Raw genomic sequence first — 26,128 nt, 5'->3', positions numbered from 1 at the left:
GGGTGGGTCTAGCCATTGCTGTTCCCTAAGAACTCCTGGTAAGGAGAAGGGACATATTGGGTAAAATGGCTGGGGGTGAAGAAAGAGCTCTACCCTTCTAAGGAGGGGCCAGGGTCTAAATTACTGAGTCCATGAAGGCAGAGCTTGGCTGATAGCCTAGACTGGAATGGGTCCTTGAATGGTCCTGAACTAGAGGGTAAACTGGGCACCAGGGCTTCCAAGCAGGAGCAGGGCTCAGCTTCTGGTGAGTAGCTTGGCTGCCATAGGTTAGATTGACCTGTCAGTCAATATGAGGGATGGCAGAGGCAAGGTCCAACCCCTCGAAAGAGGATTGGCAATAATGGGTTGAAAGGTCACTGTTCTCAGCCAACCAGGTGTGGTTCAGGCCTGGGCTAGGACAGAAGGTCATTAAGACAGACTCAAGACACAGGGTGAGAGCCAAATGCTCAAAACATGTCCAGAAGCCAAAATACACTTGAAGTACACTTCAAAAAAATTTTTTTTTAAATTTACTTTTTGGGGGGAGGAAGTAATTAGGTTTACTTATTTATTTTTTTAGAGGGGGTAGTGGGGATTGAACCCAGGACCTTGTATATGCTAAGCATGTGCCCTACCACTTGAGCTATACCCTCCCACCCTGAAGTACACTTTTGATCCTAGATGTGGAAGCAGCCATACCCCACCGGACACTTATTATTGGGGGAAAGGAATTCCCTTATAACAAACAGCCCAACTGCCGGAGGGCTTAGAACTGAATTATTATTCACAGAGTGTGTGGGTTAGGAATTCAGACAGGACAGAGAGGGATGGCTTGTCTTTGCTTCACAATATCTGGGACCTCAGCTGGTAAGACCCAAATGGCTGGAGATGACCCAAACAACTGGGCACTAGAGTCATCCAGGGACTTCTTCACTCACTTTCCTGGCAACTGGGCTGGGATAACTCAAAGGCTTGTCTCAGCTGGGACTGTTGGCCACGAACCAACATTGTTCTCACAGTGTGGTTACTGAATCCTGTGGTAGAGCACACAGTTGGGAGGATTTGGAGAGTAAATGTTCCAAGACACGTAGGCAGATGCTGCATGGGCTGTTATGGCACAGCCTTGGAACTCACATAACATCACTTCTGCTCTCCTCTATTGGCTGAAGCAGTCATAGGCCTGCCTAGATTCATGGAAAGGAGACATAGACACCATCACTTGTTGGGGAGAGTGTCAAAAATTTTGAGACCATATTTTAAAATTTCCTCTAAGAGAAATGAAAGAAAAGGAAAACCTGAGAAGCATATCAACTCACATTAATATGGATCAATGCTTGAATAGCCCAGTTTAGTTTATTTAAATAAAAAGTGTTGAAGATTTGTAATATAACAAGTACTATGCTAACTACTGGGGATAGAAGTCTGCCCCAGTAAGCCCATTAAGGGGTTTACAATCCACTGGAGAAGACAGATGAACGTATGTTATTGTAACTGAAGGTAAAGTGAGGAAAATGAATCAAGACAGATGGTATGAGAGCTGCAGTAGCTTAGAGGAATGAGTAATTAATATAGTAGAGAAGCTGTGCTTTCCAGTGAGAATCAGATGAGATTAGACATTAATCAGACCTGAATTTGAATCCTACCATTACCCTTTCTTAGATTGAACCATGTGAAAATGCTTTTTTTTGGTGGGTAAAAAAGAGTTGAGTATCAGCAATTTCATATGGTTCAGCTTAATACTAGCTAGGTCACCTTGAACAAGTCACTTAAATTTTAGGAACATCAGTTTCTTCACCTGTACAATGAGGTTAAAATGTCCTAGGGTTATTTAGAAAAATAAGGTAACATATGCAAAGACTCAGTGTAGTGCTTAACACAAAGTAATCAATTAAGAAATGTTTGTTACTGTTTTGTAATTATTAATACTATCATTATGAAAAGCTTTAGAGAGAAGGCTGAATCTGAGATGACATTCGAAGGCTGAACATGATTTTGATGGCCAAATAAAAGAATTGGTATGAGAGATTTTAGACTGATCAAAAACATGTGAAAAGGCTGCCTTGGGGATTCTACTTATAAGTGATGTTTGGTTCTGCATTTGTTTTGGGACCTAGAAATTTCTTTTGAATAGAAAAATTCAAGAAAAATATTGAAATTGAAATTCACTAACAGCAAACCACCGCAAGTATTTTCAAGTCTAGACATCCTAGTATTTTTATGGACTAAATAATCTGCAATCCCTCCCTTCCTAAATCACCGAAGTATTTGGCTTAATAACTAATAAATGTTCTTGAAAGAAAGAAAGGGAAATCCTTGAGGCTAAACATAAGAGTGAATAAAAATCCTGGCAGTCTGTAGTTGGGGAATGGGGAGCTAATAGCTTTAAGAACTCAGGGTTTAAGTTTCAAAACCTTCATGGAATCAGGACATAAAGTTCTGTCCAATATGAGTTGAAGAGTTAGAACTGATACCCTTGCATGAAGCTGGATCTCACAGAGTAATACCACCAGTGAAAGGCTGGTTTAGAAAATCATCAGCTCACCAGACAAAGACGTAACAAGGAAGATTCTGTATCATCTGGCCTCTGGGTTAAAAAGAAAAAAGTCTCCCCTGACAATTTTTCCCAATGGGCCCACTATCACTTATGTCTGTGGTTCTAATTACACTTTCTACATGTTTTGGAAAACCCCAGGCTGGTAAATAAATTTAAGACGGATGATATCCCTGGGATATTCGATAATCAAATATGAAAATACTCTGGAAGGGTAAGACGTCAAGTAATTTTAAACATGATTCCCACAGATGGAATCTTGCTGAAGGTGAACTAAGAATCTAAAATTCTAAAATATAGGAAAACAGTTTATCTAAGCAATGGTTAGTAGATACAACAAACAGCAGGATTAGGTCTCTGGAAACTTCAGATAATAGAACTGTCAGATAAAAGAAATATACTTAAAGTGTTTAAAAACTTAACCTTGAGATCAAAAATGAGAAGACAACAAGGCAGTATGAAAAGACAATGGGCATATTTTTGAGAGAACCAATATAAATTACATAAATTTTAAAAATAATTGAGATGGAAAAAATTAATGACCGGTAAAATAGCTGATTAGACACACATAAAGAGAGAATTAAAGAACTTGAATATAGATTTGAGGAAATTATTCAGAAATAAGCAGAGAGATAAAGAGAATTTATGACAGACAGGCAAAGAAATATGGAAGATAGTACAAAAGTATCTAATCAGAAAGCAAGAAAGAACAACCTAGAGGTTGAAGGAGAGGCAGTATTAAAAAAAATAATTGCTAAGCATTTTCTAAAATTGTTAAAAAAAAATCCTTACATTTAGAAAGGGCTGCTAGTTCTTAGCCAGATGTGTTTAACACTGGAGGACAAGAAAGTTTGAATACAAATACTCTCAAGGAATTTACAATCAAAAAGAGATCATAGAGGTACAGACAAAACAAACATGTCGGGAAAAGATGCCATGGGAAGTTGGTCATGGGAAGAGATTTCTTCGAGTTTGCAGAGCCATAGCAACAGTTTACTGGAGAAGGTGATGTTTGCCTTGGATCTCAAAAGATAGGTAAACTGAACATGTGAGGAGGAAGTGTAATCCCTCCTACACCATTGCCTGCCTAATTTTCCTAAGGCATAGTTTTGATAATCTCACCCCTTTAATCAGAATCTTCAAGATCTTCAGTTATTTTCAAGACAAAGCCCTTAACTTTTGTCTTTCATTAAAAGCCCTGCATGGCATATGCCCAACCTATCTTTCCAAACCTATAAGATCTTTTCTTGAATCCCATAACTCAGGCAGAATAAGATTCTTAATACTTCAGGTGCATACCCCATGCTTTCCCATCTCTCTTGCTGTTTCCCCTATCTATAATATCTTTGAATGAAAAGCAAAAAATTTGGGCTTTATCTTGAAAACAACAAAGGGATCTTGAAGATTCTGAGTAGGAGAATGATATTTTCAGAACTGTGCTTTAGGAAGATTAGTGAGGCAGAGTATGTAGGATGGATTAGGAAAGGAGGTTCCTGGATCTAAAGAGCCCACACTTTATGACTACATTATGTGCCCCCAGTGGGCACAAAAGGCACCAGATTGCCCATTTAGTCTAATGAAGAAACCAAAATTATTGTTGAGTCTGTAGAAATTTTGGACATTAAAGTTGTGAAAATATACAACATAGCATTAACACATCAGAAACAGATGGCATCAAAATAGTATTCACCATCTTGGCTTCTCTGCATTGTTGCTTTCATGGCAGTCAGAAGTAGAGCTGTCTCCCAGAGTCCTTAACAGTGCCAAATGTCCTGGTGTGTTCAATGTATCCAATTTCAGAATTCCAGTTCAATGCCAATTAGCTAGGTGAAACCCTACGTATGAGATGGATGGTAATATTTTTACCCATAGACTATTACTTCCAAATGGGAAGTAATAGTCTTATTACCCAGACCAATTTTAGAATTATTCTTCAGTTTCTCTATGCAATAGAAAGTTCTTCCCCAGTTTTGATAACTATTTTTCAAGAGTGTTTATAGAGTTGATTTAGAAGTTTTTCTATTAAAACCCAGTACAAGAACATTGCATTTTTTGAAAAATTTGAATTCCAAATTGTATCATATGTCAGACTTCTAGTACATCTACATGGACCCTCAAAGTAGATAGTTCAACAGATCAGTTCTTACAGTTTCTTCTGTGTATAGCTGATTTTCTATATAGAAATTGTTTTTTTTCCCCAGCTTTAGAACTGTGATATGCTTCCTTTCTTAACCTTTGAAAATGGACTACTTATAAAACATTTGCTAAGGGACATGCATCATCATTTAAAAAAATAGAGCTTTACCTCCATAGGTATGTTTCTGGGAAAAGTGAGTATAAATCAAATTTTTGTAAGTCAAATCATATTTTAAATGCCCCACGGGAACTCATTATTTAATAAAATAGCATGGAGCGAATAATCACATTGTGATGTGGCTTTTCATAAAGCAGGGCACACCTGTATCACACTGTCATGGCTATGGGAGTTCACTCTATAGCTGAGTTTGAGGGTAGCCAGGACTGCCTTGGACCCAAGTCAAGGGAATTAAGTTACTGAGTACCGAGGATCTTGTTACAAGGCCGTCTCCTTTATAAACTGTCTCAGCATGGGTCCTATAGTTTGTGCTTTAAAAAGATGTGGAAAATCTGCTATATCTATAAGTTTAAAAGTACATTAAGTAAATTAATGTGCTTTGATGATGTCTATATTTTTTCATGTCAACCATAATCATGTGTTTGAGTAAAGAACTTTAAAGTACTGCGTGTGTAAATTTCACAGATCTTTTATTTCCTGGCAGGGATCTAGACTCAATCAATAGTTTCATGCATTGAAAGTAAGGGTAACCACTAGATTTAAAATAAAAATTTTAAAACAGTGAACAACAGATCAAGTAAACAGAAATATTTTTTAAAAGAGGAAGCACTTTCTGATCCCATTAAAAACCACTCTATTTGAATTGTCTGTATGGCTTCCATCTCGCAGGGAGAGAATACAGTAACATAAGACAGATTAGACATCTTCAAATAAGGGGTTTGTATGTATTGTCCAGGAAGACAATCAGATGGCCAGGAGAGGAGCAGTGTTTCTGTCAGTGAGCCCTCGTGATGTGGTCCAGGTCCTGTTGCCTTAGGCTGTCTGGGAGATGGTCAAGATTCTGTTTGTATGGCATGAGCTGGGTATAACCCTGATTCATATTGAGACCACACATAAGTACACAAGAATCCCTTAGAAATATATAACTAAACATCCAACCACACACACATTGGGGGGAATTCAAACTGCAATGTTAAGATCTAGTTGCACCAGCCAGTTTTATAGACAACAAAGGACTCGAACTTCAGCTATTTGAGGGGACAGTCTGCTGACCAAAGGAAACAAAAAATCTCATTACAGATGGGTGGGAAGGGCAGTGCCCAAGACCCCTGACTAACACATGCACACACACACAATACAAGCCTTATCATTACGCCAAATTACAGAATGTTAGAGCTTGGAGCTCGAAATAGCTCCATTTGTTAAATTTCTAGTATGTAGCAAACACTAAATACTAAGCACTTTGTGTACATTACCTTTAAGCTTTGCAGTAATTTTGCAAGATATACATAATTATTCTAATCAGACAGAGGAGAAAATGGGAACCCAGAGACATTCAGTAATTTGCTTAAGGTTACAGAGCTGATAAAAGGTAGAACTGGGATTTGAATTTCCAAAGGTTTGACTCTCAAGGTGTTTGAACTCTATCTTGCTCTCCCAGAGTTTATCTAATTTACTAATGGCTGTGAAATCTGAATATGCTATCTTTTCCAAACACTGGCAGCTATGACTTCCAAAAGAGTTCTAGGATCTTTGGTGGTGGTTGTCTTTTTTGCAGACCCTGAAAAGGGCTTACAATTTTATTTTATAAAATTATAAAATAAAGCTATAAAATTATATAAAAAAAGCTATAAAATAGCTTTTAACTCCTGAAGGTCTCAACCATCAGCTATTGACTGCTTAGAATTCTGACAATTTCCAGGCTTCAGGACCAACTCTCTGAGTCACAAAATGAGAGTATGCAGATATCACACAATCCCCTGAATTCTTTCTACCCCAGATTAAGAACTCTTTCTCTAGAGAATTTATAGAAGAGAAGACTAGGACTCAAAAGTTTATATAAAGAGCTTTAAATTTGGCTCTGTTCTTGGTTCAGGATATCAGGTGCGTGAGTTCAAGAAGCTTCCAGAGAGAGACCGCAATGTACTAAGTGCCTAGTGATGTAATGCATTGTGCTAGCCTATGGGACCGGGGGTTGAGAGGTGAGAAAAAGGGGTAACAGTTGCTTCAGCTTTACAGTCCAAAAAACATTTTTTATGCACTAATCCCATGGGGGAAGAAATGACTCTATGCTGCAGTGAGAAAACAAAGCTTAGAGAAGACAGGCATGGTCTCCTTCAAGAGGCCTACAGCTGAGAGGAAGGGGAAGACCTGTAAATGAAGAACTCTAATCTAAAAAGGGAGAATTTCATGTCATATACTTGACAACAAAATATAGGGGGTGAAGAGAAGTGGAGGGGAGTGTCAATCAGATCCGGATACAGGAAGGCCTCACTGGTGCAGATGGGGGCCAGAGGAGGTGTAGCTTTTAACGGGATAGGTTCAACCACTACATCCTCCCCCGTGACTAAGGCAGAAAGCAGGATTTGAAATAGATTCAATCATGGAAGTGCCATGATCCAAGACAGGAGAAAGAAAACCTGGCCAGGCACATTCTAGAGCAGAGCGTCTCCAGCTTCAGTGTTCAAGCAAATCACCTCTTAAAATACTGATTTTGATTTAGTAAATCTAGGTTGGGACCTGAGGGTCTGAATTTCTAATAAAGTCCAGGTAATGCTTGATGTTGCTGGTTCTCAGGGCACACTTGGAGGACCATCCGCTTCACCTGTGAATGTGTTAGGAATGCAGACTGACTGGGTCTCACTCCAGACGTACTGAATCAGAATCCGCTTTTCAACAAGATTCCCAGAGGGCTCACATGCACATTTACCTTTGAGAAGCACTTTTCTGGATTATTCTTTGTTCAGTAGAAGGGACCTAAGAAAGTACAAACTTCTCCGAGCATCGCACACCAGCACTCTGGTTTCTCTAGGGAGCTCCTGTTCCCACGGGCAGAGATTTGTGCCCCGTGAAGCTACTCCTCCTGATTCTAAACCAGTAGCAACTCCAGGAGTTGATCGCCTCATAATCCTCCTTGTTGGGTTTCTTTCCACCCCAACTCATGCTTCCCCGGGGCGCTCCAGCTGTTTCCCACCCCTACGCCCTGGCGGCTACTGTGCACAGCTGGAGCCCTACGCAGCGGACGCACCGGGAGCTGCCGCAGCCGGGGAAGCCAGGCGGGGGCGCCGCAGACTAAGGCTGTGCGGGACAAGGCCGTTCCCAGCCCGGAGAGGGCGGCGGGAGCGACCAGCGGGGGAGCGCGAGCTCCGCATCTGGTGCCAACCAGCGCGGCCCTGGAGCGGTCCCACATTCCCACACCACGGGAGCGGCGGCTCGCTACCTGGGAGGCGGCGCGCATCACCCCAACCTGTGTTTCATAAACCCATAGGGAAATAGTTCCCAGCCTCGAGGGCCAGTAATCAGCGAAACCTTCACTTGAAAGAACTGTTGATTATAAATAACCCCTAAGCTGGGCGAGGGCCTCGAGGGCCTAGATTTTAAGTCGACTATTTAATATCATTATCATTATTATTGAAAGCCACCTCTCTCGTCCCCCTCTTCCCTTATATACACTTCTGAAGGTGGTGAGGGGGTGCTGAACGACCAGAGGATAGGAGTAGGATTGTAAAATCTAACGATTTGCTAAGAAATCCGGGACCGAAAACGCAATTTACAAATCGGCGAGTTTTACAGGTTAGAGAACGTAACTGGGCAGAAAATGCGTGGCCGCCGAAGCCCCGCAGCGGGTGCTCGCCCGAGCCGGCTGGCCCCGAGCGCGCCTCTTGCCCGCCACGCCGCTGGGGCAGCGAGACGATTTCGCAGGAAGAGGAGGCTGCCTTGATGCTTGACCCGGCGTCCGCGCGCCGCGGAAAGGTGCACCCCGCCGCCCCGCGCCCCCTACGGCCGGCGGGGCTCCTTCCCCGGCAGGTCGTGGAAGCAGAGCTAGCCCCGCGCCTCGCCCGCCCGGCGCAATCCCGCGCTCTCTCTCCTCCCCGGCGCTTGAAGCGTGCATTTCACCGAGAGCTTCCCTTTCAGCGCAAAGCGCAGGGGACTGTTTCAAGTTAACACCTTCCCGCAGCCACTGCCACAGGGATGTTCGCGTTTCCCTCTGCGTGGTTATATGAGTGTGTGTTTCTCTTAGAATATCAGATTAACCGGACAGTCTTCACATTTTTTAAAGCCTACATGCTCTGTCTACAGACTTATCGGATTCGTTCAAACTTTTGTGTGTGTGTATGTCTGTTCGTGCGCGCGCGCGCGTCGCCACCCTCCTCTCTCCTCCCCACCCCCGCCCTTGCAGGGCGAAGTAGTCCTATATAGCGATGATAAATATCCCTGTTGATCACTTGATTGATTACCTCCCTGAAAGGTCACGCGGGCTCGCCGTAATTTCCTTTTGCCTAAGGCTCTCTTTTCACTTTTACTCCGGCACGACAGCTCCGAGTACACGGAATCTTTATTTTTTATTTTAACCCCTAAATGCAACCCCTCCCGAAAACAATGCACACAAGAAAAATCGAATGAAATCAACTTGAGACCTTTTAGCTCACTTGCAGCCGCCCTCCCCATCTCGCTTCTTTCTTTTTTCTGGTTCCCTCCCCCTCCTACTCCGGCCCCCTTTCCCCAACTCAGATGTATTCTGGACAGTGTTTAATAGATGAGTGTCTTGCAAGTAAACTCAGGCGTCCCTTGGGTCTGCATTTCACGTCTGTGACTCTCTCTCTTTCTCTCCCGTGGACTAAAAATTCGGATTTAAACCACTAGACAAGCTATTAATTTAGCTAGACTACCCAGGGTCCTGAACCCAATTAATTTCTAATAATTATAGCCCAAGGGGGCTAGATAGATCTCCCTGCCTCTTTCTTTTATTGCCACTCCACGCCACCGAGGTCAGCGTATAATAATAAAGTGTATATTTTGAAAGCGATCTCTAGAACAGTGAGTTATTGCAATGAATGAAAATTGTTTCCATTTTGGCTAATTGAGCCGGTGGCCGAAAGCTAGAGCTCTGAGACTAAATAAAGAGGACTGTTTCATTTCAACATGAAGAAACCCCTGCCTAGCTCTGGTCACCCAGCGAGAGTTTAATTTCTTAACAGCCAACCTGAAACCCAGCGTTGGGTAAACAGTATTAATAATTGCATTACAATGATTAAATTAATCTTGCTGGTAGCCAGGAGAATATAGGTTGCGATTGAATAGCAAGATGTAAAAGTTCACTGCACAAAGACAATAGGCCAAGCAATACCTCCTTAAAGAATTCAAACTTTCTTCCAAAGATACTGTGAGGCTGGTTCAATTATAATGCGAGGAAAGGAAAATTTCCTGTTGTATGCGATGTATTGAAAATCGGTTCCTTGCCGTTTCTGGCATTAATTAAACATAGTTGGAGAAGGGGTATGCTTGTCCTGTCCTCCTTGTCAATGACCCATCTTTCTTCCAACTCCCATCCCGAGCTCTCTGCTTTTGCTTAAAAAAAAAAAAAAAAAAGAAAAGGAAAAACCCGAAAGAAAAAAAAAGAGACTGTAATAAAACGAGCAAATCCAAACAGCCCATAAACTCATCGACTTTCTAAGGAGGCATTGCTTCCAGGATGCCCGCCTCTGTGGGAGGAAACGCAAGAAAACGTTGGGACCCATGCTACTGCCCCTCAAAGAAACGAATTTCAGGAGAAGACCGAAAGGCGGGCAGTGCGGGGGCGGGTAGCGAGGGCAGCTCAGCCAACTTGTTGGAGGCCTCTTTTCTCTTGGGCCAGCGACAGCTTAGACGGGACGTCACAGGGTGTCGGGAACCCCGGGGGCCGCTGAACAGAAAGTCACCTGCTTGGGTCCCACGGCTGAGACTTGGGACAGGTGGAACTGACGGGGTCCAGGCACTTGGGAGTGGGGACCCGCGGGATTGGCGTTCAGGGGCCGCTGCGCTGCAGGCGGTGAGCACGGTCCGCTGCTGCTGGGCGTTTGCTCCATTAGGTTAAACACACTTGAACTAGCAAGTTAGCTCTTTTATTAACACTCACTTAGGGCAGAAAGCAAGTGATTAAAAGAGAGAGAGAGAGAGAAAGAGAGAGAGAGAGAGGAAAGAAACCCAGCTTTCAGGTTTGAAAATAAAAGTGATGATTTCCTGAATACTTTTATTAAACAACAACAAAAAGAATGGATGCCTTCTCTTTTCACAATACCTTGGCTCGAGGGCACAGAGGAGTTTGTTTATTATTTCACTTAGAATAGGTGAATTCGCTCTTGTCCCGAAACTCTTGGAAAGACCAAGCAAAAGACCCGTTCGCTGAGGCAACCGCGACCCCAGGGGTTTTAAAAACCAGAAGGGGAGGCTACTCCAACCGCGCCTCACTGTTCTCACCCATGCCCTCTAGAAAAGCTTAAACAACTAAAATCTTTAAAGTTGGGACATCAGCTTTGATTTTCTTTAGTCTACCGTATCCCATCCAGTTCCCCTCACAGCCCCCACCCCACCACTGACCCGCCACGTGGTTTATAATTTCTCAGCAGAAACAACCACCGCAGCTTCACGTACAGGTCCTGTATTTAATCTTGGTTTTGATTCCATGGTACCCTCACTTCCTAGAAAATTCCCGGGCACTCCTCTTAACCTCCTCCCAGCAATGGGATCCGGATATAGACCCCCTGGGGATGAGATGAAAGGAATTAAGTAGAAAAGTGGAGGGGAAGATGGTAACTCCTTTTATTTATTTTTTAACCTCCCGGCAGTGAGAAGGTGAAATGAAACATCCTGGACAGAGCCTCCTGTCCAGGGCGTTCTTCGGTCCTTAGGGGATTCCACCTCTCCTCCTGGGGGCCAAGAACATTTAGATTCTGATAGCTAGGAGAGGCTTGATCCTAGGTGCTGCCCCTCAGTCCTCTGTCCTCAGAGAGGGTCCCCAGAAAGTCCCTTAAACTGATCACAAGCAGCTTCCATGAACTTCTTGCCAGTCAGTCTAGTGTGTTTCTCTCCCTAGAGATTTTACTCCCTTTGGTGAAAGCTCTCAACCTCCATTTCTCTTTTTCCTCTGAGATTCTTTACTGGGCAGAGAGAAGGCACACCTTCATTTAAAGTGAGAGAAGCCAGGGAACTCACAGTCACAGACCCTGGGAACCTACATTCAGTAAGTTGAAGTGCCTGGCGCTTTTGCATCTACTGAATGTATAAGCACACTACCTGTATGCACAGGGCAATAGAAATTGTAGAAGGACTGGACCCTCCACCCGCCAATTTGCCTCTTTAGTCCAGAGGGATGATAGAATTCTCTATGTGTGTGGGCACCAGAATTTTCTCTTTTGGAAGTTGTTTTACTCTTGTTCTGTGTAACTCCTTCCTTTGCTCTCTGCCATCTCCCCACTTCCCTTCCTAACATTTCAACATTACACATCTGTTTCCCTTGGGACCTGTAGCTTGGTTCTCCAGGGATTTGTATCTTAATAGCCAAATACCCCTGGAATTACACAGCTCTGGAGAAACAGAAGTGATGGGCATTCTTGCCTGGGTAAATCTTTCAAATTTCAATTTTCTGGAATAAAGATATTTGTGAGCCATTGATACATAATACCCTTTGGGGTTAAACCTTGCTATTTGCTCACTCACACCCCCAGTCCTAGTTTTGACAACAGGTACAGCTGGGCATTCTCAATTATCTTCCTCTCCCCTGCTTTTTGCCAAACTTATGCCCAAGACCTGCTATTATTTTCTCTTTCCTTTAAGTTGAACATCAAGGATGTATTGTTGCAGCACAGAGACAAAAAGGTTGTAATTTTCTTTTATGGTGTCTGGCAGAATTTGCAACAGATATTAATGGGGACATAAATAGCTCATAGAAGGTATTGGACAAAACTGTTTAATGCAAGGAGGTTGTACCAAGAGAAAATCCATACATAGCTAGGATTGATTCATACCTTGAACACAGCTAGCTCCTTTAAGAGGTCCCCATTTCTGCGTGCCCACTTCATTGGTAAATCCTGTAATTAAAGGAAATTTCAACAATGTATTTTTTAAGAGGTGTGTGTGCGTGTGGAGGGAATCCCTCCTTCGCCTCCTCCTTCTTATGACCCGGGAGGTCGTGGGTTTAAGCGAATGAATGAAATGGCAGGCAGGCTAAGCTGCAGCAGGAGGCGATGGGGGCAGTGGTTGGGGGAGGCCGGAAGGTGACAGCCGACCTCAGGGAAGACAGGAGGTCGTGGATGTCAAATGCCTGAGACTTCCCGGACCTGGGAATCAAGGATGATCATTACTACTTGATGGGAATAGACCAACTGATATGTTCCAAGGTTGGCAGAAAGTATTGGCATTATAACTAAAATAAAAAAAGAAACATTTATTCTGCTTTCAGCTCTGAAAGCAGAAGCCGCAATAGCTTCAGTAGCAGTAGCAGCGGCAGCAGTAGATTTCCCGAAGTTCAGGATGATTCTCACTTTCTCCTGGATCGTTCGCCGAGAGTCCAGTCCTTCTAGATTTTTAGTGTGGGAAAGATTTTAAAAGTCTTCCCCTCCCCCCACTTCGTGCTTTTCTCCAAGGACAGTATAGAAAATGTCCTGCAGTTTATGGTGGGCAAAACGGTAATAGCAGGGATACAGGCTTATTGGTGATTCCAAGACGAAATCAATCCTCTGCCCGAGTCTTTTCATTCCTTTTTTTTTTTTTTGGGCGAGGTGTCTGCTCCCCTCAGACTCCCTGCGCTCGCTCCCCGCCCCCCGCCGCCCTCCCCGTGGCTCCCTTTCTCCGCCTCCTCGGCGATTGCCATCTGACAAGATCTCCAAATCAAAGTGATAAATCGCTCCAAACTTTTTTTGGCGGCGCTGAGATGTTGGAGGGGCGTCTAGCGCGCATGTGCGAAGGTGTCCAAACTGACAATGCTGGAGAGATAGCGAGTGTGGATTGAGAGAAAGGGAGAGAGGGAGGGAGAGAGTGAAAGAGGAAAAGACAGAGAGTGAGTGTGTGTAAGTGTGTGTGTGTGTGTGTGTGTGTGTGTGTGTGTGAGAGAGAGAGAGAGAGAGAGAGAGAGAGAGAGAGAGAGAGAGAGAGAGAGAGAGAAGCGGAGAGGGAGGGAGAGGGAGAGCAAAAGAAGGAAAAGATCCAAGAAAAAAAAACCCCAACCACACACCAGCGGCTGCAGGACTGGGCACAGCATGAGATCCAAAGGCAGGGCAAGGAAACTGGCCACAAGTAGGTGCAATATCCCTTTTCTATTGGCTTTCCCCCTCCTCTGCCATCTTGCATATCTGTCTCCTGCGCTCCGGGAGGGAGCGCGGGGCTGCCTCTCGCGCCAGGGCCCCGGGTGGCGGGCAGGCACAGCGCAGCCCCAGCAACCTGCCGGTCCCAGCCTCCGCGCCCCGCCGCCCGCGCTCTCGCTTCTGGTTTGGGCGTCAGAGGAGCCGGGGCAGCCCTCAAGCCCGGTGCACGGACCAGCTGTGGCAACCCCGGGGTGGGGGTGGGGGTGGGGGCAGCAAAGACCGGGGTGGGAGGGAGGAGAGAGCGCGAGAGCGAGCGGGAAGGGGTGGGGTGGGGTGGGGGTGGGGGAGAGGAGATGCGAGAGTCTCCCCCTCCCCTCCCCTTCCCCCCAGGCGGAGGAGAGTTGCCTCTGGCCAACCAGCTAGTCCTGGGTGTGGGAGGGGGAGCGGGGGATGGGGGGCGGCCTGGGGAAGGGAGCCTTTTCGCGCCACGGTTTGTTTCTGGGGTTTGGGGTGGGTGGCAGGCTCGGAGGGAGCCACAGTGGCGGCCCAGTGGCGGCGGCAGCGGCGGGTAGCAGTGGTGGAGTTGGGAAAAGTTGCGAGGCGGCCGCTGGAAGTTGCGCGGGCTGGCGGGCTGCGCCGAGCGGCGGTTGCGGTAGTGGGCGCTGTGTGCTCGGCCGTACTCTCCAGTGTGCGCGGCGCGGCGCGGCGCGGCGGGAGGACTGGGGTGGGGACTAGGGGAGACCAGGGTGGAGGCTATAGTCTCGAGTGTGTGTGTGTGTATGCGTGTGTGTGTGTGTGTGTGTGTGTGTGTGTGTGTGTGTGTGTTGGGGGGACACGGGTAGAGCCGAGCTATCGGCTCCGCAGAGCCGTGGGCAGGTGGGGAGAGAAGAGGCCCCTCGAGCGACTGGAGAACGGGGTGTAGAGGGCGCGCAGCCAGCAGCGACAGCCGCCGAGGAGAAGGGGGCCGAAAGGGCGCGCTCCGGCCCGCGAGCTCCAGGCTGGCTGGGCGCCGAGTGACCCCCAGGGGGCGGGCTGTCGGGACACTGGGCCGCGCAGAGGGTACGGCGGAGCCTTCCGCGCTGCTTCTGGACGCAGCCGGGGTCTCGGGTCACTAACCCTCCCCGGCGCCCCCTGCCTGCCCGGTGTGGAGCCGCCTTGGTCACGCGGGACAAGGGCGCTTGAGTTCCGGGCGGGGGCGGCGGGACTCCCATCCCCCACTCTTCTCAGAAATGTTGGGCGACTTCGTTGGGCATTGCCCGCCGAGCCTACACAGTTGGAGAATGCTTGAGCCTCAGCTGGGACTGTAGGCGACAGGACTGGGTTTGTTCAAAAGCTTCTACCTCGAGTCTAAGTTAGGGACCCAGCGGTGCCGAGACCTGGAGCAATCTGGAGCACTACAAAGTGCTTCTCCGCAAGGTGTCCGCACATGGGCTCGAGCAGCCTTGGAAAAGGACAGGCCGCCGTTTGCCCTCCCCTCGGCTAAGAACTGAACTCTAATTGTTTTGCTTGGTGGACCAGAGAAAGGAGAGATGGGGGGGGTAGATGGGGGGTGGGTGGGTGGGATGTTTTTCCCCAGTGAAATTCCCAGTCTCCTCCACCCCTGCATTTTAAAACCAAGTACGCCCCATGCCTTCCAGCCTCCGGCGTCTCCGCCGCAGCCACGCGGAAGGCAGCGGCACCTCGGCGGGCTCCGTTTCTTTGGCGATGAGAGTCTGCGGTCTAGCCCGGCGAGATGCTGTCATCGTAGGCGCCTTTCCAGTGCTTCATCCAGTCCTCACCCAAGCACTCCTTCACTTCCAAATATGTTTCATTTCGCTCGGATCTCAGGGATCAATCTATATACAGGGCTCTTTGGTTCATCAGTCCATCTTTTTCTCTTTCGGATATTGTTCATTTCACTTTGCTGCGACAGTGTCAAAGCGCGTCAGTGGAACTCCTGTTTTTTCTGTTTGCTTTTTAAATGAGGCCGATGTCTTTATTTTCATTTGTGGAGGAATAAATGTACATATGCTTGGAGGCCTGGGGGCTCGAATTTCGACTGAAGGTTAGGCGTGTGTGTGTGTGTGTGTGTGTGTGTGTGTGTGTGTGTGTGGTTGGGGGCATGGAGCGGGGGTTGAAGAGCCGATTTCAACTCTACCTAAGTTGTGAAATGAAAGCTGAACGCTTCGCGCGCCTCTTTGCCTGGTATCCGCCGAAGTGAAAGCAGAACACAAAACCCTTTGAATTTTCTTGAGCAACTTTTTCAACTATTTTAATTGCCAAATTGTACGCTGCCTTATTAAAATATTTCCGCACGCACAGCCCACTCAACATCCGGAAACCGAGCTTGGTTTCTGATCTGACGATACTTGTCATTCATCCATTGGGAGACTCATTTATTTTGTTTCTAGTGCCTCTAAGAATGCCGCTACGGCTTTCAGATATCTAGATACGAACTCTTAGGAACTTTTCTTGCTAAGCCTCAGGCTCCCGCTTGCGCTACTCCAGCTGTTGCCATCGCGGCTGCCTTTCTCAGACAGAAGCGCTGCTTTATGCAGTTCTTCAGTTACAACAGAGGTAATAAAGCAAATCATATTAAAACTAAGGATTTTTGTATTTTAAAGCGCTATTTCCTACCCCCGTGTAGTGTGTGAGTTTCCTAGCGCAAGGCTGTGATAGTCGGTGACCCCTGCTGTGCAATCCAAGGAAAACTTCGAGGCTGTGTCTGCACCGGTTTCTTTCTTTTTCTGGGTTAGGAAAAGGCAGTGTGGCCAGCATACTTAAAACAAAACAAAACAAAACAAAACAAAACATAAAACCTACCTTTCTCGTTGCAAAAATAAACATTGCAGTGGAATCAAATCACTTAGAAACAGTTGTTTTCTCGATTGCTTGTTATTCTTTTTGTATTTTGCAAATTTCAATGGCCAAGTCCAGTCGCGGTCTTGGCTGCCGTACAGGATTACATGAACTCAGATCAGGGACTACAGACCCTGAAAGTACCCGCTGAAGTTAAACTCAGAATGGATGCACAACCTCCTTCCCAACTTGTAGAGCCTGTTTTTTTTCACACAATAGTTAAAACCGATAAATTCGTTGCAAATCATTTGGGAGGAATAAACCATTTCATTAAAAAAATAAAGAAGGGAAAAGCAAGAAGATTGACATTTGTACTGTCTAAAGCCCTTGGCTTTTATTCCCATTTTTAAGAAAAGAAAACTAAAAGCCAAGCTGACTCTGGCAGCGCCTTGAGGCTTCCCAGCCTTTTTCTTAGGCGGCTAGGATAGCACCTGGGCCATGCCTGAAATGCCAGTTGCAACTATTTTTCCCTGGTGATGAGAAAGAAGAGAAGTTGGGTCTGTCCAGCATGTCTAGGATCCGAAACACCGAAGGAACCCCCCTCACCCGCCCCCCCTGCTTTAAAGTGACACCGGCGGGGTTTCAATCACAGCAGTGAACGAGTTGCAGCGACTAACCCCCTTAGCTACCGGCCCCGCAGAAGTCTCGTAAAGACCCAGAAGGCGATGCGATTAGCAAGACCCCGGCAGTGGGGCACTTGTTAGTTGTACACTTGATCTCTGTTTAAAAAGAGTCTCTGAAGTAGGTAAGGTAGATGAGGACCCTTCCTCCCGCGCAACCTGTAAGATAATAAAGGAACCGCAAGCTCAGATTCCGGCCTCCACTCCCCGGATGCCCATCTACTTGCATTTTCCTTCATCCTTAAAAAAAAACCCAGGTTAAAACACAGAGCTTTGTTTAAAACATACATTTTATTTGTTTATTTCAGACTGCTTTTGAGGAGGGGGGAAAAAAAACCCGCTTGCCCGACGGAGGCAGAGGCCCCTTCTAGGAAGGCGGTTTATTTGCCATTACCTGACCATTACCCTGGCTTAGGGCTTCTTTATTGCGTTTGGCACTTGGAGCGCAGTCTTCCTGCAGCATTTCGATGTGTTTCGCCAAAAAGGAAAAAAAAAACTGTGTTTAGGGGAAGGTTAATAACGCTTTTCATTCGCCCCTCACACTCATCTTCAGCGCTGTGGAAGGGGACGGTTCATTAGCTGCAGAGGCAGGACGTCTGGAGAAAAAGAATCCATTTTTAGGTTTTTATTTGTAAGGGCTAAGAAGCTGCAGGTTTGGGTGACGGTGAGCTTGGCAGCATGTGCATAAGCGTGCGTGAGTGTGTCTTTTGTGGGGGGTAGCCGGGCTTTCAGACTTTTTGAGCCGGGCCTCTCCTTACTACCCGGGGCGCGGCCTCCTCCGCAGACATTCAACACGTAGGACACTTATTGAATAGAGATTACCGTGTCATTCTAAGTTATTTTTGCTTTCTTCTTCTTCTTTTTAAGTTGAAGGTAGTAACTCTGCAAGCAGTTTTTCTTTAAACGTCTTGTAGTTGGGGAGTTTATTTTATTTCATTTCTGCAAGTTGGGGCCAGGGTATCTGAGGCTGCAGACGTGGCCTGGGGCAGAAAGGCCACAGCTGGGGACTTCTAACTCCATCCTCCCTGGGCAAGGAGGGCAAAGGAGGGTAAGAGAGCACCGACTTGTTGTCCTAGACACGCCTGGCACCATCCCTTCTCTCCCCAAACCACCTCCGTTTTGCCTCTGCTGGAAGTGGGCCCTGAAATGGAGAAACTTGACTTGTCATCTTCTGGCCACTGGCTCTTACCCTGTTCCCAAGGTACTCAATGCCTGGTCAAGCCCTGTTCCCAAGAGCTGGGTACACCCTTCCACCCTTCATCTCAAAACCCGCCTTGATGGGGCGTGAAGGTGGCGCTGGGGAAGCCCTATAGAGGAAGGAGGCAGTGCTTACTCAGAGCGACCCCAAACCTCCCCTCTCCAGCTGCTTGGCTCCTGGCTCCGGAGCTTAGCCCAGAAAGCTTCTTCCCTCTTCAACCTCAGAGGTGCTGTGTGCCTGGCGTGCTGCTTCTCTCAGAGCCAGGTTTTCTTTGATTGTGTACAGCACATGCAGACACACACACACACCCTCACACTCACTCATACGTCAGGGGTTCAGGGACACTCAAGTGCAGAGGGCAGACACACTCACTCATTCACTCTCCCTGGCAGGCCAAGCCCCTTCCTAGCCCCATGAGGCAGGGGAGAGAGGGGATATGGGGAGGTGGGGTGAAAGGAGACAGTCACATTGTAAGTGTGTCAGGCACTTTTTTCTGGAGAGGTGGTTAACCCTTCCTGGGCTGGAAGCTGTGGCTCAAGGCACTTTCTAAAAAGATCTGTAGGGTCTGCTTTTCTTTTCCACCAGTTGGCCCCATATGAATCATTAGTTCCCTCTTCATCTATTTGCCAGGGTCCTCTTTCTAAAATTAGATTTTCCCCTTCCCACTCATTTGGCCTTCTGAGTTTGCCAGGGAATTCTCAAGGAAATTGGCTGGGTAGTGAGAACAAGTGTGAGGAAGAGGCTAAAAAGGGAGACAAACAAATGGAACAAAACAAGAGAGGGTAGAAAGGAAGAGAGGGGCAATGTGTTTCTTCTTCTAGATCCCCAGTTTGCACACAGATGGGTATTATTTTTTTCACCCAGTAAATGAAAAAAGTGTAATCCTTGTTAATTACCTTTGCTTACACGCCATACAAGAAACTTCAGAGATGTTTCTACATAAGGAAGAAACTGTTTACAAAACTCTTTCAAAAGTGTGACATATTGCTCTAGTTCAGCACTAAAAAGCTAAACACACTTACCCTCCTTTGAAGTGCCCTGGCGAGGGCCGCTTGTTTGAGTGCGGTTCAGATATTGCTGTGGGTATAACTAATGGCCTCTACCTATTTAGCTCAAGTGGGAGGAGAGAAAGGCCTGAATTCCTTGTCCAATGGTTCCCTCTGGAGACTGGGTTCTGGCTCCTGGCCAGTTCTGTACAATGTCAACATTGAATATTTGAATTCCCAGACTCTATTTAACAAGTTTCTAAATAAATAAACTCATTGTGTGTCTGTGTTTAAAATTATTTCACCTCTTTCATAAAAGCTACAGCATCTTGTTACATTGGCCTTGCAAGTTGATTTAAAAAAAATAAACAAGCAAACAGAGCTTACGGCATTTTAATAGGTAGACCTTCACAATATGTATGTTTTGCAAAGGCCTTCTCTCACGTGTGGCTGGGTAGGTGCTATTTAGAGGAATCTTGGGCTGTTCTGTGTGATGTGGTAGTGAATTATGATAAAAAACCAAGCTAAGTTCAGAAAGTTAGTGCAATATTAATCACATCTAAAGCAAGCCCTGACTGTAACTGTACTGTCTTTAGATATTTGATCATTTTGCCTTCTGGGTCCTATCGGACAGAGCTTCACTGATGTATCCTAAATGGATAGCCGTAGAATTCCCCAGTCCATAAGTCAGGGTAGGTATGGGACTCTGCCCAGATGGAGTTTTGTTTCTGGGCATTTTTTTCTTTATCTGTGTCTGTCTTTGTAAGTTGGAAGATGTCATCTTCATATCCTCATATTTCAGTGTGGTTTGAAATGGAGCACATGAATCCTACATTTTTACCAATCTCTCAACATTTGGACATACACAATATTTTTATGCAGATATGAACATACTTCTTCTAAGAAGCACGCACTTAATTTAAAAAAAGGCAAATTCTGGCTCTTTTGAAAGTGTGGCCCCCCATCTGGACTTGTTAGGAAAGAAAGTGGAATTCACCCTAATTTATGTATATAAAGGACAACATTATTAAAAAGAATGGTATTTGAAAGGGCCCATAGCAAAACCTATAACATTTAGCTGGTAACATGGAGACCTCAAAGCCAAGAAAAAAATACCACCAACCCATGCAAACCCTAAAATAGATTACAATGACCTCAGCCATTTTCATTTTCAAAAATAATAGCCATGATTAAAACTGGGGGAATGTTTTACTTGGAACCATACTCTTCTGCATTATTATAAAAGCTGTTTTGTGGTTAAAAGACTGTTTCATTATAGAAAAAAAAAGCAACTGAATTTTTAATTAGATTCCCGACTCTTCAAAAGCTCTCATTCTTGAATTACTTCTTATTTTGATTGTAGTTATTATTCTTATTCATCAGCAAACATGTTGCTTTTGGCTTGTATATTTAGCCAGATCCCTGACTACTAACTTTTGAAACAATTCTAAAGGAGAAATTTTATTTAGAGAAGAGATTTTTATTAATTCCTGTAGTAACACCTGCCTAGGGGTTGCTGACTATATAACAGGAAGGACCAAAGCTTTCTTAACCTTGTTCAAGAACCTGCTTAAAGGAATTAATTTTGTATGTTAAGGCTGTTCAAATTATGACACTTAGGAAAGTCTTCATACATAGCACTTGATGGGCTTTGGTGACGTGCATGCTTATGAAACAAATATTGGTGAGCAGGAACAAGCCATGTTTTCTGCTCATGATAATTACAAATGTACTCATCAGAGTTTGAATCTGGCTTCTGATAAATCACTTACATTTTCTGAAGAGGAATTTTTTATATATCATCTCCTCTTCCCTGTTCTGTTTTTATCCAGTCTGATTTTTTGAAGTATTTGAATGTTTGTAGTAAGCATTTTGTATGTCTCCTCATAAATCATGCCCTCAGGATATATGGAAGTCATATCTAAAATTGGGGCACATCAAAACTGTCTACACCAAACCAAACTAGGCAGTACGTTTATTTTGGAAACTCGAGAATCTTCCTTTGCCCTTTTTGGGGGAGGGGAGGGGCACGGTGTGAATAAAGTGATTGAGATGTCAGCATTGCTACACAGGTGTTGGCACTGTATGCACACAGCCTAAATTTAGTTGTGCAGGTGCTCTGATGGTCATGATCCCTCATGTGTGAAAAGTTTGCTTTTAAGGGAATGAGTTTTGTAAGTCACTTTACTACTCTAGCTGAGTTGCTCTTCTCTGAAGGTGGGGATTGGACTAGAGCAGTGCTTGTAAACTCAAATGCCTAGAGGAATTGGCAGGTACAATACAACAAATGCGTGAGGCAAGGTGGTATAAGCACTAAGCACTCTTATTTTTATTTAAAATTTTGACACCCAGCCTTTGTGCTCCAGAACAGGAGGCAGCAGTTGGGACTGTGACAAGCCAGGAATTGAAGCCTTTTCTAAAGCTAACTGCTGCTATTTGGGAAAGGGGGCCCAGGGCTGCTAGGTCTTCCAGTTTTTCAGAGAAGCTGCATATCTGGATTGTTCTGTGAATTTTCTCTACTTGAAAATGTTGACTCAGTTTAAACAACAACAAACAACATTCTGCAGGCCCAAGCAAACACCTCTGTCTGTCCTGTATAGTTCACGGACCAAGGTTCTGCAATGTCTGGACTAAATGATTTCCAAAAGTCTTTCAAAGTTCCAACATTTTATGATATCCACAAGGCTTCCTGAATATTACCTTGTATTTTTAAGATCTATATCTTCCTTCTCCCCCCCAAAGTTAATGTGTGTGTGTGTGTGTGTGTGTGTGTGTTTTGATAGGTGGAAGTACTTATTACAGAATCTGATATCTGGCCATTTATCTGGAAAAAAGTCTTTCACGGCCCTGTTGTGTCTTTCTTTCCCTCCATGCTGCTTCATCATTAATTGGCTTAAGAAAATAAACTGAAACACTCACTCCCCATCTCATGGCCACTGGCCACCATTCTTCCTTATTTCTCACTCAGCCCAATTCTTTGATTTGTGGGCTGGGGGTTGGGCAGTAAAACATTGAGAGACAGTCTTCTGTAGTTTTCCACAGTAGGAGAAGAAGTCATTTGGCTTCTGTGGGTATAACAGAGAAAAAGTTCACCTCTGCTCCCTAGGAGGGTCCAGATGTCATGTTCTGTAACTGAAGAACCCAACTGATTTTTAAGACATGAATCTAAGATGAAGAAATTAGTTTTTAAGGGATGGATGTATTATTTGACAACATGGGGCTGTCCTTGCAGGAAGGTTATTTATGTTCAGGAAACACTTGAAAATAAACATACATTATTCTGTTTATTGTCATGATTTGTATTTCTAGCAGAAGTGGTAGGTGAATAACACATAAAATTAAGTCCTGGAGACTAAAAGGGCAAAGTATGGTGATGGAATACTGATATAACAGATTCTCCCAATAAAGTCTGAGCTAAGAACTTTATAATATCTAAATCAGTACTAGAGTCCAGGGACTGGTCAATAAATACTTGTTACTTTCAGTTAACATTGTTGGAAAAATCATCAGATAAATTGTGCTTATAAGCATTATCTGTGGGTTATGGAGATACCTCGCTCTCAGTTTTTACACCTGACACTGAAGCCCAGATTCTTTGGCCTGGCCTTTGAGGGCCTCCCACTCTTGAGTCAGATGGTGATTCTGAGCCCAGGTTCTGAGTTAGATTGGCCTGGGTTTGAAACCTGACTCCACTATTTACTAGCTGGGTGAAATGAAGGCAAGCTGTGTAATCTCTCTGTGCCACAGTTTCCTTAATTATAGACTAAAGATACTTAGCTCATGTGAGGATTTGATGAATTAATGCATTTAAAGCACCTTAAATACAGTAAGAGCTCAACCCATGCTCATTGTTAGTTTATACAATTTTCAGGCTAATTTGTCTCTCTGTCCTAGTTAGTCCATTAGACCTGACTAGTTTAATCAGTCTGCTTCCCTTACTCTCTTGTCAGCCTAGCCTTGTGTTTCCATCTTCCCACCTTTGGCCATGATGTTGCTGCAGTCTATAAACCTACCCATACTTTGACCATCAACATCTAACTCATTCTTTAAGATTTAGTTTAAACCCTGCCCTTTTTGTGAGGTTCATCCTTATCACTTCTGGAGGGAGAAATGATTTATCTATGTCTTTTCATTCTGATAGTATGGAATTATTTTTACCTACCATCATTTGGGTATTTTATGATAAATTCCTTGTTTTTACTAAGTATATCTTATTTTTCTAGCTAAACTGTAAAACTCCTGAACAGTCCATTTCTGTTTTGTACAGTGTGTGGTTCTTCTGTGCTTTGCATGTGGCAGATATCAGTACAATTAGGTGATGGTGGTTAGCGATGGGCTTTGGTGGGTTATGTGAACCCCTTCAATTTCTTTGCCTGTAAAACCTGTGCAGTCAGGTAATGTCAGCGCTAGAACTCTGGAATATCTGACACTTTAATTGCATACTAAATCCACAATTGGCCTATTTTGACAGTGATAAACCACCTGGAAAGCACATTTGAAAAGTAGAGTATTATTCCTAATTTTCACCAATAATGCTCCTCATTTTGCCAGTGCAGGTATAACCCATGGCTTCTCACTTAAATTGCACATTGTTATTGATCTACACTTGATCTTAAGGTTTATGGAAACTCGGTACTGGACGTGATTCCAGAGACTGTCAGTGGACTCAGGGTAGAGATTGTGAAACAGTTTGTGGAATCATGTAAATCCTAGGGATTTGGGGGGTAGTCAGCTTCACAAAGGTCATCAGAAGCCAATTTTTTACATAAATTCAAACCCCAATTTAGACAGTAGTAATATAGAGCATAGAAACAAGAATTTTGCTATATATTTTAATGTATAATTATAATTGAAGTCTCTTTCAATTTAAGGCTGACAAAATGATGATGTACGTTAAATCTTGTTTAACTGATCCACTTAATCCCACCTACCCAATGGGGCTATCTTAATTCAAATACAACCATGTCTTCTTTCTCCTCGTGAATCCCCACACCCTACTCCCTCACCCACCATCCCACAAATCTCTCATTTCTGTGGAGAAATCAGGGATATTTGTGCCTTGGACAACTGTCCTTAAGCCTTGAATGATTGCAGGGTTTCAATTCCTGTTAGAAGTTTTCTTCTCCCAAGACCAGCCTGGTATGACTTTTTCCCCTGCTCTTAGAAACTGCTTTTGAGGCATTGGGAGTGCCTTTAAATGAGGGCAGAGACTAAGAACCACAGTTTTATACTTTGGTGCTGATTATAGACTTCACCTTGGGCAGGAACTAGGAAATTAAGTAGTAATAAAATGTTTCATGATAAAATGATTATAAAAATGGAGGGATGGAGCAACTATCGTGGTTCCTGGTAAGGTCACAGTTTGTGACCTTGTTTTGGGTCTCAGACACCTGCAAGAATCTGATAAAAGGTATGAAATCTCTCTCCAGAAAACGCAAATATGCATACAAGTTTTCATATGATTTCAGTGGTTCATGGACTTCTAAATTCCAGCCAAGGTTCACTCATGTCAACCAGACTTGCTGCAGCCTAGTGTGTCTGTCATATAATGTCTTAAAGTCTTTATAAATATTTTTTCACTATCTTAGAAGTATTTTTTCTGACTGCAAAATTCATACTTTTTCTAATAATTTAAAAACTGCAAGAATTATCATATAGAAAATGAAAGTTTTTTTATAGTCCACCCTCTTTCGTCACACACTGCCTACAGATGACTACTATTCGTTGTTCAGTGTAAAGTCCTGCAGTTTTTCCCTCCATGCATCTATTAGCACACACACACACACACGTATAAATTTATAACTTTTTACAGCAACTTGCTTTTTCCTTTTTTAAAACTTAATAATATGCCTCAGACCCTTCCCCCATCAGTATGTATCAATGTAACCCATTCTTTTGAAGGCAGCAGAGCTCCCATCGTTTGGATGAGACACATTTTTACTGAACCAGTACCCTATGGATGACATTTGGGTAGTTTCCAGTTTTCAGAACAGGACAGAGAAGTTCCCCAAACCAGGACTCTAAGGGAAAATGAAAGTGAAATGTACAATTAAAGGAAGCTCACAGTTCAGGGTGAAGTATGCTAGCTTTGGAGCCGTGGACACAGTGGGGCTTTGGGAAGGTCATGGAGGGCTGGCTAACCCTGTCAGGACAGATCAAATTTCCAAGCATCTTTACCCCCTGGAGGTCCAAGGGTCGAAGCCCAGAGCTAAGGTCCATCTTTGTAAGATCTTCTGTGATATATCAGTGATATTTCAAGCCTCCTGGATTATTCTGGAACTCATATTTATGCCCTATTTCCATTTTCTCCAGCAGCTCAGAACAGGCTGTAGCTGAAATGAATCCATATACCCCTAACTGGATAAGGATAAGTTAAGTTGTCAGGGTTTCAAATCTCCAGTTTTTGTTTTTGTCTTTAAATTGTGATTTCTTTGTTTGCGCATATGTTATCACACGCTCGTATACTGTATCTACAGCTTAAGCTAACTGATGTGACTAAATAAATGCAGCCAATCAGAAGTTTTTGATGTTCTTTAAAAAAATTACCCACAATAATTTCTAACCTATGAATTGGAAAGACCAT

At 44.3% G+C, this 26,128-nt stretch overlaps 1 protein-coding gene across 8 annotated transcripts in view; it reads left to right on the top strand.

Moving 5' to 3' along the window:
• The window catches only part of MECOM (MDS1 and EVI1 complex locus), a 587,526-nt gene that overhangs the window by 46,249 nt on the left and 515,149 nt on the right, over positions 1-26,128 (top strand). For 4 of the 8 annotated variants that reach the window (XM_072960649.1, XM_072960595.1, XM_072960579.1 and 1 more), the window contains exon 1: positions 13,610-13,895. The exons of 1 other annotated variant lie outside the window; for it this stretch is intronic. In XM_072960649.1, the coding sequence (XP_072816750.1) occupies positions 13,859-13,895 (37 nt within the window). In that variant the 5' untranslated portion in view covers positions 13,610-13,858. Of the gene's footprint in view, positions 1-13,527; positions 13,896-26,128 lie in introns of those variants that run through there. 3 more of the 8 variants (XM_072960650.1, XM_072960604.1, XM_072960586.1) reach the window with 1 other exon arrangement.

Source organism: Vicugna pacos, chromosome 1 (genome assembly GCF_048564905.1).
Source record: "Vicugna pacos chromosome 1, VicPac4, whole genome shotgun sequence".
Taxonomy (NCBI): Eukaryota; Metazoa; Chordata; class Mammalia; order Artiodactyla; family Camelidae; genus Vicugna; species Vicugna pacos.
This window is presented reverse-complemented; position numbering and strand designations above follow the sequence as displayed.